Source organism: Schistocerca serialis, chromosome 2, assembly GCF_023864345.2.
Source record: "Schistocerca serialis cubense isolate TAMUIC-IGC-003099 chromosome 2, iqSchSeri2.2, whole genome shotgun sequence".
In the NCBI taxonomy this organism is placed as follows: domain Eukaryota; kingdom Metazoa; phylum Arthropoda; class Insecta; order Orthoptera; family Acrididae; genus Schistocerca; species Schistocerca serialis.
Window position 1 is genome coordinate 850,809,062 of NC_064639.1, and position 12,116 is coordinate 850,821,177.

The window sequence follows — 12,116 nt, forward strand, 5'->3', positions numbered from 1 at the left end:
CTGTGAACTACAGATGAAGGACAACACACAGATCCCACATTTCTAGATTTTTGGAAAGCATTTGATACACTGCCCCACTGCAGGCAGTTAGAGAAGGTACGGGCATATGGAACAGGTTCACAAATATGCAAGTAGCTCGAAGACTTACTAAGTTACAAAACATAGTATGTTGTCCTCAATGGCGGATGTTCATCAGAGACAAAGGTATCATCAGGAGCGCCCCAGGGAAATGTGATAGAACCACTGTTATTCTCTGTATACATAAATGACTTAGTGGACAAGGTGGGTAGCGGTGTATGGTTGTTTGCTGATGATGCTGTGGTGAATGGTAAGGTGTCAAAATTGAGTGATTACAGAAGGATACAACATGACAGACAAAATTTCTATTTAGTGTGATGAATGACAGCTAGCTTTAAATGTGGAAAAAATGTAAGTTAATGTGGATGAGTAGGAAAAACAAACCCATAATTTTGGGATACAGCATTAGTAGTGCCCTGTTTGACACAAACACATTGTTTAAATATCCGGGCTTAATGCGGCAAAGCAATATGAAATGGAACATGCGTGTGATGATTATTGTATGGGAGGCAAATGGTCTACTTCGGTTTATTGGGATAATTCTAGGAAAGTGTGGTTCACCTGTAAAGGAGACCGCATAAATGTGGAACCTATTCTTGAGTACTGCTTAAGTGTTTGGGATCTATTCCAGGTCAGATTAAAGGAAGACACCCAAGCAAATCAGAGGTGGGCTGCCAGATTTGTTACTGTTAGATTCGAGCAACACAGAAGTGTTACAGAGATGCTTCGAGAATTCAAATGGGAATCCCTGGAAAGAAGGCGATATTCTTTTCGAGGAACACTATTGAGAAAATTTAGACAACCAGCATTTGAAGCTGACTGAAGAATGATTCTGTTGCCTCTAACATACCACAAAGATAAGGTACAAGAAATGACGGCTCTTAAGGGGGCATATAGACAGTCGTTTTTCCCTTGTTCTATTTGCGATAGGAACAGGAAAGGAAATGACTAATAGTGGTACAGGGTACCCTCTGCGATGTGCCATAAAGTGGATTGTGGAGTAACGATGTAGATGTAGATGTAGAAATAACCGAGGATATAGGGTGGTTGCTATACTGAGGTGAAGAAATTAGCACAACACGAGAATTTGTGGCGGGCTGCATCAAACCAGTCAGATGACAGATGACTTAAAAATAAATAAATACATAAACATGTATTCAATGTATTAGCATAGGCTGATCAAATTTACTTCTCCTCAGAGATTGGCAGTACCAATATTGTTGACCAAGGAGTCAAAAGCCTTCTCAAAATCGGACTTTATAGTTCTACTCACTGAAATTTGGAAGGCAGGAGACAAGGTACTGTCAGAAGTAAAGCTGTTAGGACAGGTCGTGAGTCATGCTTGGGTAGCTCAGTCGGTAGAGCACTTGCCCTCGAAAGGCAGGTCTCGAGTTCGAGTCTTGGTCCAGCACACAGTTTTAATCTGTCAGGAAGTTTCATAACCTGTTCAGTGCTTTCAAGTAGTCCATTATGCTGCATCCAATTCTAAAGCTGGCTTGATACTTCCTATTTTTAAAATTCACATTTTTCTCTCCACAGTTGGTAATAATTTTAGTTACTACCGTATATATTATGAATACGAAGCTGATAGGTTTGTAGTTATCTGTCTTGTTTATCTCCTGACATGTGAATGAGAATAATTACAACAATGTTCCAGTTTCCTGGCATTATCATCTTTCTTAAATATCCTGTATATAATTTTGCAAGTTCCTTTTGCATAACTTTTCTGTCAGATTTAATTATGTACACTGAAACATCACCATCTCACATGTACAGAACAGATAAACATAAATATGAAGTGTGATCAAAAAGTAAAGGGAATTTTTGTTTTTCTTAAAGAATCTTCATTTACTCATCAACAACAACTTCGTCCCCTTCAAAGTAATATTCCTCAGATATAATAGACTTGTGCCAGTACTTTTTCCACACTTGTAAGCACTCCTGGAACTCATTTTTCGTTATGGTGTCCAGCTTCTTTGGTGATTCTGTTTTTATCTCATCAATGATGGCAAAACGACGTCCTTTCACAATTCTCTTCAGCCTCAGGAACAGAGAGAAATCACAGAGGGCATGTCCAGTGAATACAGTGGCTGAGCCAACATAACGTTTTTGCATATTTTTGTTTTTGCCAAAAAATTACAAACAAGCACTGAGGTGTGAGTGGGAGCATTATCATGAAGCTATTTCCACAAGTGGTTTTGCCACAATGCTGGCTGTTTTCTTCGGATTCCTTCAAACAGCTGCCACATAACTTTAAGGTAGTATTCATTATTGACTGTACAACCATGAAGCAGGAATTCATGAGGCACTATACCATTTTAATTGAAGAAAACAGTGAGAAGAACCTTCAAATGATTGAATTTGTCAAATTCTTTTTGGTCTTGGCTCTTCAGGCAGTTTCCATTGGGACAATTGGGCCTTGGTTTCGACATCATTACCCATATGCTCATGTTTTGTCACATGTTAAACCTTCTCTAGAAGTTCTGGATCACTGTCAACTTCATTCAGCAACCCCTGAGCAATATACACGTGGTGTCGTTTTTGGTCAAAATTCAACAAGTTCACAACAAACTTTCTTGCTACACATTTCATGCCTAAAACATCCAAAACAATTACTTGAAATGAGCCAAAGGGTATGTCGTCATCTTAGCAACCTCTCCGATGGTGATTTGGCGAATTTCCAGAACCATTTTCTTTACTTCTTCCACAATGTCATCAGTATTTTATGTACTAGGGCATTCAGTGTGGTCGTCATCTTCAATATCTTCTTGACCCTGTTTGAAACGTTTATACCACTCATAAACTCTTGTCTTACTCATAGTATGTTTGCCAAAAGCCACAGGCAACATTCTGAATGCAGATCTGCGCTTTATTACATTTTTCGAGTAAAATTTAATGCATATTCTTCGATCCATCTTACTCAAAAGTAAAAATTTGCTGAGTACTCGAAAACATGCCTAACCTTTTGAGTGTCAACACTAAACTAAATATTCAAAACAGCTGAAAATGTAAATATACATCAGGAGCATGTACACCAAAAGATGAAAAAAACTGAAAATCAGATGTATAAGGTCTACAAAATTAAAACATTCCTGTTACTTTTTGATCACATCTCATAAGTGAAAATGTTCTCATTCATCTGGTTTTCATCTATTTTTGCTACGTGTCCATAAAATTTCAACTGTCATTTCTGCATTGTGTACAAGATCTATTTGGTCTACTTGTAGAACTCCTCATTTTTCCATTCGTCTAAGTTTTACAGTAGTCTTCTGGCACCCCAGAATTTCCGAGATACTTCCTTTCCTTCTTTTCAAATCCTTTCAATTGTCTTTTCATTTAAAATAAGATGCTTCGAAGCAGAGTACCTCTGGTTTTAAAGCTGAATTATAGTGCCTGATTTTGGCCTTGTAGGATATTGCTCACTTTCTACCTGTTCTGTGTTAGTTTGTAAGCAAAGTCCAATTTTCTGGCTCTTCCTTTGACAGCCTCTTTATCCAGTCTACTGGATTGACTCCGTTCTCCTTGGTCTGTCCTGTTAATCTTCCCATGTTTTACATTCAAGTATTTCTTCCCATGATGTCTCCTGTGTTCCATATATTCTATCTTTTCACATGAGCCTCTCAGACCTGTTTTCCAGCAATTTCATGCAAGATCTCCAGCATTCTTTGCACATCCTTCTTGTTTTCAGGCTGAAAGGGCAAGGTCATGGGAAAAAGCTAATCACTTATTTTCCATGTTGTTTCCTTTTTCCCAAGGGGTATTTCACTTAGTCCTTCCAACTTCAGCACTTTTTCCTAGGGTTTCATTATTTTCTACAGGACAGTATTGAGGGCAATTGGGGATAATTCATCTCCCTGCCTGTCCCCAGTCTGTATTTCAAAGAGATCACAGATTTCTGCAAAAAGTGTAACTTGCTGTCAGAGTTTGTTTTCCTACCTGTATGTAACTCTAATTTCATTTTAGATGTCATCTTTCTGATACAAATATATTCTTTCAAACACTGATGATAAATCTTGTATATAGAGTAGGAGTAGAAGTAGTAGTAGTAGTAGTAGTAGCAATGTTGTTGTTGTTGTTGTTACAGACAACATATCAAGTAAAATTAAAGAAACTTTTAACCTATTTCATTATAAAGTTGATGAGAATTTGTATTTCATTCCATACCTTTCGCTCGCGGTCTAGCTCTGCATCCACCTGCTCAACCTTCTCCAGATATTTAAAATGCAGTTCTAAAAGTCGATCGACTTTTTCATGATCATTCTCCGTAAACTTATTTAATAATCTTTGGCGCTGTGGTCCCCGACAGTTGCGCAGCATACTTGCAATAATTGAGACCACGTGTTCTGTTGGAAGTAAGAAATAATATTTTTAACCTCAGATACACCATATTAAATAACTACAAATTTGCTTTTTCATAATTACCAGTGCAACTCCACTTTATATATAAAATTAAATAATTTCAAATATCCCCAGCTAATGCCCCCCATTTACAGTTAATTACTCTCTGTGATAAGCTACATATGATTGCAGATAACATTTAGAGGCTATATAAGAGCAAAGCCTGGCACACACATGGTATTAATATCATTGAAATTTTGTCTTTGTTACGTTGATACATTCTGGAAATAATGTAAGTCAAGTTCAACTTATCTGCAAAATAGTTTAAATCGTTCTACTTTCTAATTTTTATTTTGTGTGTATTTTATTTAACTGGATACACTGGAATAAGGTGCTGTGGTAAAATTCTTTGTCACAGCTGGATTACGGAAACCAAGAACTCAGGAGTATGCTCCGTCACTGTCAACAAAAAGGTGGCAGAAATCAAGGATGATCATACTTCACTTCAAGATAATTCCTCTGAAAGATGCCTCAAAACTGCAACCACACAATGAAAAAAATCAATATAGTGTATAACATGTTGTTGGACAATTATTGGTTGCAGATGTATGAAATAGCTAATACCGTATGCACACAAGAAGCAAGAATAAAGTATTTTTTCATTTTAATTAACTAGGAGAAAATTCCCTGCAAGACATGTGATGCATTAGTTGACTTCTGATGAGTAGCAAATACAGAAATAATCTTCTCAGCCAATGCATGGATTATTTAAACATGTCAAGTCAACTAATGTCATGTTGCAATTTGTCACTGCAGAATATAACTGCAATTAAAGATCCCGTGTGGTAGTCACTGGAGAGAGAGAGAGAGAGAGAGAGAGAGAGAGAGAGAGAGAGAGAGAGAGAGAGAGAGAGAGGGGGGGGGGGGGGGGGGGAGGGGGGGGGAGCAAGTAAAAAACAGAAAGGTTGTGGCCACTCGATTTTGGGCTGCAGAAGGTATTTTTCCTTCTTAAACTCCAAGCAATGGGTAAAACAATTAGTAGCCGCTGGACCAGTGAGATGAAAATTTAAGCGAAAAAGGCTAGATTGCAGAAAGAAAAATAAAATAGACAAATCTGGACAACACACCTGCCTACAAAGGTGTTCTGGTGTATGAAAGACAAGTAATTCATAGAATGTACTATAAGAGTACCCATCCTGTTCACCAAATTTGTCATCATCTTGACTTTCACCGAAGTTTGGGTTGGAAAAAATCGAGTGTTCAATCCAGTGTTTTGTATCTGTACAGACATGACAATGCCACAAAATCATGACTGTCGGCACAAAATGGCCAATGGTGGCCCGAATACAAACCTGGGGAGCTGAAACAGGAAAGAGGGAAAGAAACTGGATATGTGAATCAATCTCCAGGAGAGCAGAGCATCCCAACATCACATAGAGATGAACATGAAGTAAACAAAATGCCATCAGTGTGAGTGACAGAGTAAACTAAGCACATGGAAAACGGAGCATGGCGCAAGGTAAAGGCCACATCTGAGGTAGTTGATGTCTCATAAGAGCTACTTGATCAGGCCTAATGAGGCCAGCAGGTGATCACCTGGGAGAGTGGTTTTGCCCATACAATGCCTTGTATACACTCTAAGTGACAGTGTTCTGTACTGTTTGGCTGCAATATCCATGCCAGCTCATCTGCATCCATCTCAGTATCTGCTGGTGGCGATACTAAATAAAGGTTACGGCAACTGAGCATGGGTAGTTCAAAAAGTTTCCAGAACTACACATTATGTATAGAATCTACTCACTGGGAACATTAGCCCCAGTGCACAAAGAACTGACGTACAGGAGAAACAGACGAAAAAGTAAACGCATCTGTTTACCTAAACAAAGCTCTTTCATAGCCAGATCAAGAAAAATATCCTTGTCCTCCTAGATTGCTTTTATGGAAACAAATAAATACTTTCATGTGCTTCAATTTTGCTACATTATGTGTGAAGAGTGTATGTGAGATAAGAACTGGGGGATGAATCAAATCACAGAGCACAGACAATATAACTGTGCATTTGCATGTGTGTTCTGTATTAATTAATTCTGAAGGAGGACATTGTCTGAAAGCTCAGTAAGGTTTTGTTCATGTGCCTGTTGATTGTTCAAAGGCCCAATTACATGGAAACTGTCTACATTTACTCCTTCCATTATTTGTTTTTAGAAACTGTAGTATAAGCTGGAATAAATATAATGTTCATAAAACAACAACAAGCACTATCACTTTTTAAAAATGAAAAAACTTAATAAGAAGCATTAATACAAACTTTGAAAGTTTCATGTTCAACCTAAATTTTGGAGATATCCATAATAATTTTGATCCAATACAACAAGAATGACAACAGCTATGAGATATGTGAATGTATACTTTCCTGGCATATACTGCTGACAAAAGTTTGTTGGGCTTCCATTTGAGCGGAAGAACTGAAATTCTGCAATGTATCAATGAGTGTCGCTGTTATCATCTTCTGGCAAAGATAAAGAGGATGATGAGTGACATTCATTGAAACATCAAGTATTTCACAGCAGCCACCCAGATGGAAGCCCAAGAACATTTCGTCAATTATGAGACATATAAATACTGAACTATGATTCTGTAAACATAACAAATTATGAAAAAGAAATGCATTATTAATTTGGTTGGAATTAATCAACTTTATTTTACTGAGCAACAGAACAAAATGGTGTTTTAAAAGGCATTAACAAAAATATCAATTTACTTTGTATTAATCTGATAAGTATGATGAGAATGTAATAATAATTTGTTACCCATAGCAAGCAAGCTTTAGTCTTCTGAAGTATAAATAATCAATACCTTACACAGAAATGGAAAACAACCTAAATATTAAATGCCAGGAAACATTGTGTGGAAAAGCAAGTTTTAGCAATTTCAAATGAATGGAAACTTTACCTTCATGTTCTTCAGTGGTCAGTATACGCTTGCGATTTTTCTTTGGAGTTTTCATAAACAATGGAAAGATTGTTCGGAGTCCAAGGATATCTACAAATTTATTACAATTTTCTTTTCCATCTGGTCCAGACATGGCATGATCAAGTACTTTCAGCGAGCCATTTCGAGACAGTTTCTTTTCCCTGAAATGTATGTTTCCAGTAAGAAAATGCAAAACACACACACACACACAAGAAATTCAGCTAAGTTTTGCTATGTACTGAAAACACATTATATCCCAAACCAATGAGTTCATCATGTTGTCTAAGCTGACAAGTGCTTTCCAATAAGTTTGGAGATTACAACAGCCTTAACTGACTTCAAGGAAGCAGAAGAGCACGGCCTCCAAAAAAAGTGTTTTGTATGTCTATTACTTGTATATGAAAAGAACTATAACAGTTAAAGAATTTAACATATACAAATATTTTAATGGTATGAAGTAACTCACTAGATGGTAAATCATAAAAAGAGAAACATACACCATTCATTCACAATGCCAGAATAGCATTTTGGTCTGAGCTGCTGGAGTTTGTGATCATGAGTGTGTGAGGTGTGCTTGCTTGTGTGACTGAATGATGTGTGGTTCTCTCTTTCTGACAAAGGGTGAGGCTGAAAGCTTATGTGTAAGCCTTTTTTAATTGTACCTGTCTGCAACTCAGCCATGTTATCCTTACCACAAACATGAATCTATCTTTTCCTACATTGTTGACATTCCTACCTGGAGATTCCATTCTTTCATGAGTTGGTAACAATTTTATGACTATTACAAAATATTTACACACTGACTGCGTGTCACATGCTCAGCTAGTATCCACATTAGAAATATACACCAATAAATACCCATCAGCTGGCATCTATAGTGTGTTGCAGGAGAAATGGTCAATTTTCAGGGGTATAATAGGAATGGTCATTTGAAGCAAAAAGGTAAATTTGGATATAGGCCCTAGTCCGAATGGTTTCTGAGACAGAACACACTTAATGCACGTTCTTATTTATTTTCAGTATTGTTCCATACACTGTCCGGTTTACACATGTGCACCAATTATTAAATATTAAACATGCATTTTACAAAGTATCAACTGAAAAACACATATTTTTTAAACGAATGTTTAAAAGTACCATCATTCACATCACATTACAGCTGTAGTACAGTTCACAATAAATGTTCAAATATTCTGTCGTCAGCTTCAGTTCATTTTTGCGTTCTTGGGAGAAAATGTTGTGTTGCTTGTCTGAGTGCCTCTGTACATTCCCTAATGGGTGCAGCAACATCCATAATGTAACCAGATAGTTCCTCTCATGTATTCACCGCTCATTTGTACACCTCAGATTTCTTTCAACCCCATAAACAGAAATCTAATGGCTGAAGGTCTGTTGATCGTTATGGCCAGTCAACTGTACTATCATGGCCAATCCAGAAATTTAGATAAATGCAATTGAAATATTTCCTCACACATCTGGTAAAATGTGGACGGACTCCATCATCCTGGAAGTGCGATGCAGTCCGTGTGGCACGTTATGACCTCAAGGTGCTCAAAAAAAAAAAAAAAAAAAAAAAAAAAAAAAAAAAAAAAAAATCCAAAAAATGCAAGTAATTATGGCCCATCATTAAATCTTCTCAAACAACTGGACCTATTAATATATTATCGATCAAGCTTCACCAAACATATATTGAAACACAAAGTTCGAAATTGGTTTCACTATAGCTTGTGAAATTTCCTTTGATCACATGGTTATTACATGTGATGTTGATTCCATTTTGTGTGTGTAAATGTGGCTTCACTAGTGAATGGTATTAATGGAAGCAAATGATGTATGATCATTTAACCAGTGACAAAATTGAAGTTGTATGGGATTGTTGCCAATGCAAATATTATGGACACCCCTTATCTGAAATGTGTACAAGTTTTGCACACACAATGTTTGCCATACACACCTTCTTGGGACATTGATACATACAGAAAGTTGCCGTGTGCTGGTAGAAGAACTACGCTGTACCATTTCAACAACATATGGCTGTTCCTGCACAGTTTGGTGAAATAACATTCAGAAGAAAAATGCGAAGAATACCTATTTCACGCAATGTGCTAAATACTCTGACAAACACTTTACAATCAGGAATTACACAAGTTGGAAAGCACTAACACTATTCTTCAACAACAGCAAAAGCACTAACATCAAAGAAGCCATTAACGTACACCTTATCAGCATATTCTTCATTGGCGTACATGTGCAGCATTTTAGTTAGCACGTGTAAAAACAAAACGAACAAATCCTTCTCTAGCTGATACATTCCCAATCCCTCACACTACTTTGCTCACAACATACCATGGACAACAGCATATTCAACAGGCTAGTTTAATGGCATAAAGACATCCTGAGCAACGAGGCTGAAAGCAACACAGCAGGGTGGGCTAGAAGAAATGTCAACGAGGTTGGCTGAGTAAGACACACACATGCATGCCACTAGCCCATAAACAAATGTACATACATTAAATATGTTCTATCTTGAAACTATTCGGTACAGGGCATATATCCGTATGAAGTTTTTTTTGTTGATCATTTCTGGCATATCCCTGAATATTGGCTGTTCCAGCTGGGACCACCAGCATATGGAAGTTGATGGGTGTTTATTAATGAATCTTCTCCCATACAATCCAACACCATCTCCTCAAATTCTACTGTGTGAACAATTCTTTGTCAACAACCCTGGCCACCAGCTTTCTCTGACTTGAAAGTCAGTTTCTCATAAATTTTTATCCATGGAGATAAATTTCTCCAAATTATGACAACATGTTACAAAAATTTTCTCTCTGTTTTCATTCAGCTATTCAAACACTACAACCTGCTGTATCCGTACATGCTATATCTACAGTGCTATGGATCTCATGGAGGAACAGAGTAAGCTGAGTTTTGCAAGACCCCTCTCTGCAGAATCTATGTTGATTTTTACAAAAGAGACTTTTGGTCTCCAAAATGTTGTAATACATGAGCATAAAACATGTTTCATAATTCTATAACAGATTGATCCCAACAATACAGGCCTATAAATACATGCATCTGTCCTATGACACTTTTTGAAAACGGAAACGACTTGCACTTTTTCCACTCACTAGATATCCTTTGTTGCTCCAGTGGCCTACAAAAAACTGCTGCCAGAAGGAGAGCAGGTTCCTGTGATGAGTAAATCTGCATCATTAACAAGTCATGAACTTTTAACACTAAAACTCCACCAGGGATATATCACACATGATTGTGTATTGTTAGGGGCAGGCTGCTAGATGCTTTACTGGTACGTTCAAACAACATGTAAATATTATGGAGATGTTTCAGGAACTTAAATGGAGGGAAGGTGAAATTCTTTCCGACGAACATTATTGAGAAAACTTAACAAACCAGCATTTGAAGCTGATTGCAGAAAGTTTCTACTTCCGCCAACATACATTCCACATAAGACCCACAAACATAAGGTATGAGACACTGGGGCAACATATTTTTTTCCCCATTCTATTTTTGAGTGCAACAGGAAAGGAAACAACTAGTAGTGGCACAAGGTACCCTCCACCACACACTGTACAGTGGCTTTCAGAGTACATATGTAGATGCAGATGTAGAAGTAAATGTGACTGAAAATTTTCTCTATAAAAATCAACGTAGAACCTGCAAACAGAGATCTAGCAAAACTCAGCTCGTTCTGTTACTCCACAAGACCCACAGTGTTCTTCAACATCTAGAACGTATTTTGTCACTTTCCAGCACTGCCATTAAGAAAAAATGAGCTTCCCAAATATCAGACCAGATTTGTGACTGGATTCAAGACTTCCTTACAGACAGAACTCAACACGTCACTCTTAATGGAACAAAATCGACTGATGTAAAGGTAATATTGGGTGTGCCCCAAGGAAGTGTGATATGACCATTACTGTTTACATCGTACATAAATGATTTAGTAGACTGCTTGGAAGCTCTATCAGGCTGTTCACAGATGATGTGGTTGTCTGTAAGATGGAAGCAATGCCAGAAGACAGTGCAATTTACAGGAGGACCTACAGAGGATCGATGAATGGTGCAGGGACTGGCAGTTGACACTGAACGTAAATAATTGTAACATAGTGCCCACACATAGAAAAAGAAATCCACTACTGACAACTACACTATGACAAATTGCTGGAAACTGCAACTACTGTAAAATATCTAGGAGTATCTATCCAAAGTGACTTTAAGTAGAATGACCACATAAATCAAATAGCACACAAAACAGATACCAGACTCAGTTTCATAAGAAGAATCTTAAGAAACTGTACTTCATATACTAAAGAAGTGCTTGTAAGGTACTTTTCTGACCAACTCCCGAGTATTGTTTATCAATCTGGGACTGTTGCCAGGTAGGACTGGTAGACATAAAGAAACTCCAATAAAAAGCAGCATGTTTCATCATGGGATTGTTTAGTTGAGAGCATTACAGAAGTGCCCAACAAACCCCAGATTAGAGGCATCATGCATCACAGAGAGGTTTACTATTGAAATTTTGAGAGAGTACTTTCCAGCAGCAAAACAACATATCACTTCTTCCCACACACGTCCCACAAAATGACCACAACGAAAAAATTTGGGAATTTGAGCTAATAATGAGGCTTACAGATAATCATTCTTTCCACACGCCATTCGCAAATGGAAAATGGATCAGTTAGTAGTACCACAGTATCCTC

At 37.5% G+C, this 12,116-nt stretch overlaps 1 protein-coding gene across 2 annotated transcripts in view; it reads right to left on the reverse strand.

Annotated features, from left to right (window-relative positions):
• Nucleotides 1–12,116, reverse strand: part of LOC126458137 (beta-catenin-like protein 1) — a 96,371-nt gene that overhangs the window by 10,344 nt on the left and 73,911 nt on the right. For both annotated transcript variants that reach the window (XM_050094979.1, XM_050094981.1), the window contains exons 8-9: nt 7,369–7,550; nt 4,243–4,421 (exon numbers count right to left, since the gene is read on the reverse strand). In XM_050094979.1, coding sequence (XP_049950936.1) covers nt 4,243–4,421; nt 7,369–7,550 — 361 coding nt within the window. The remainder of the gene's footprint in view (nt 1–4,242; nt 4,422–7,368; nt 7,551–12,116) is intronic.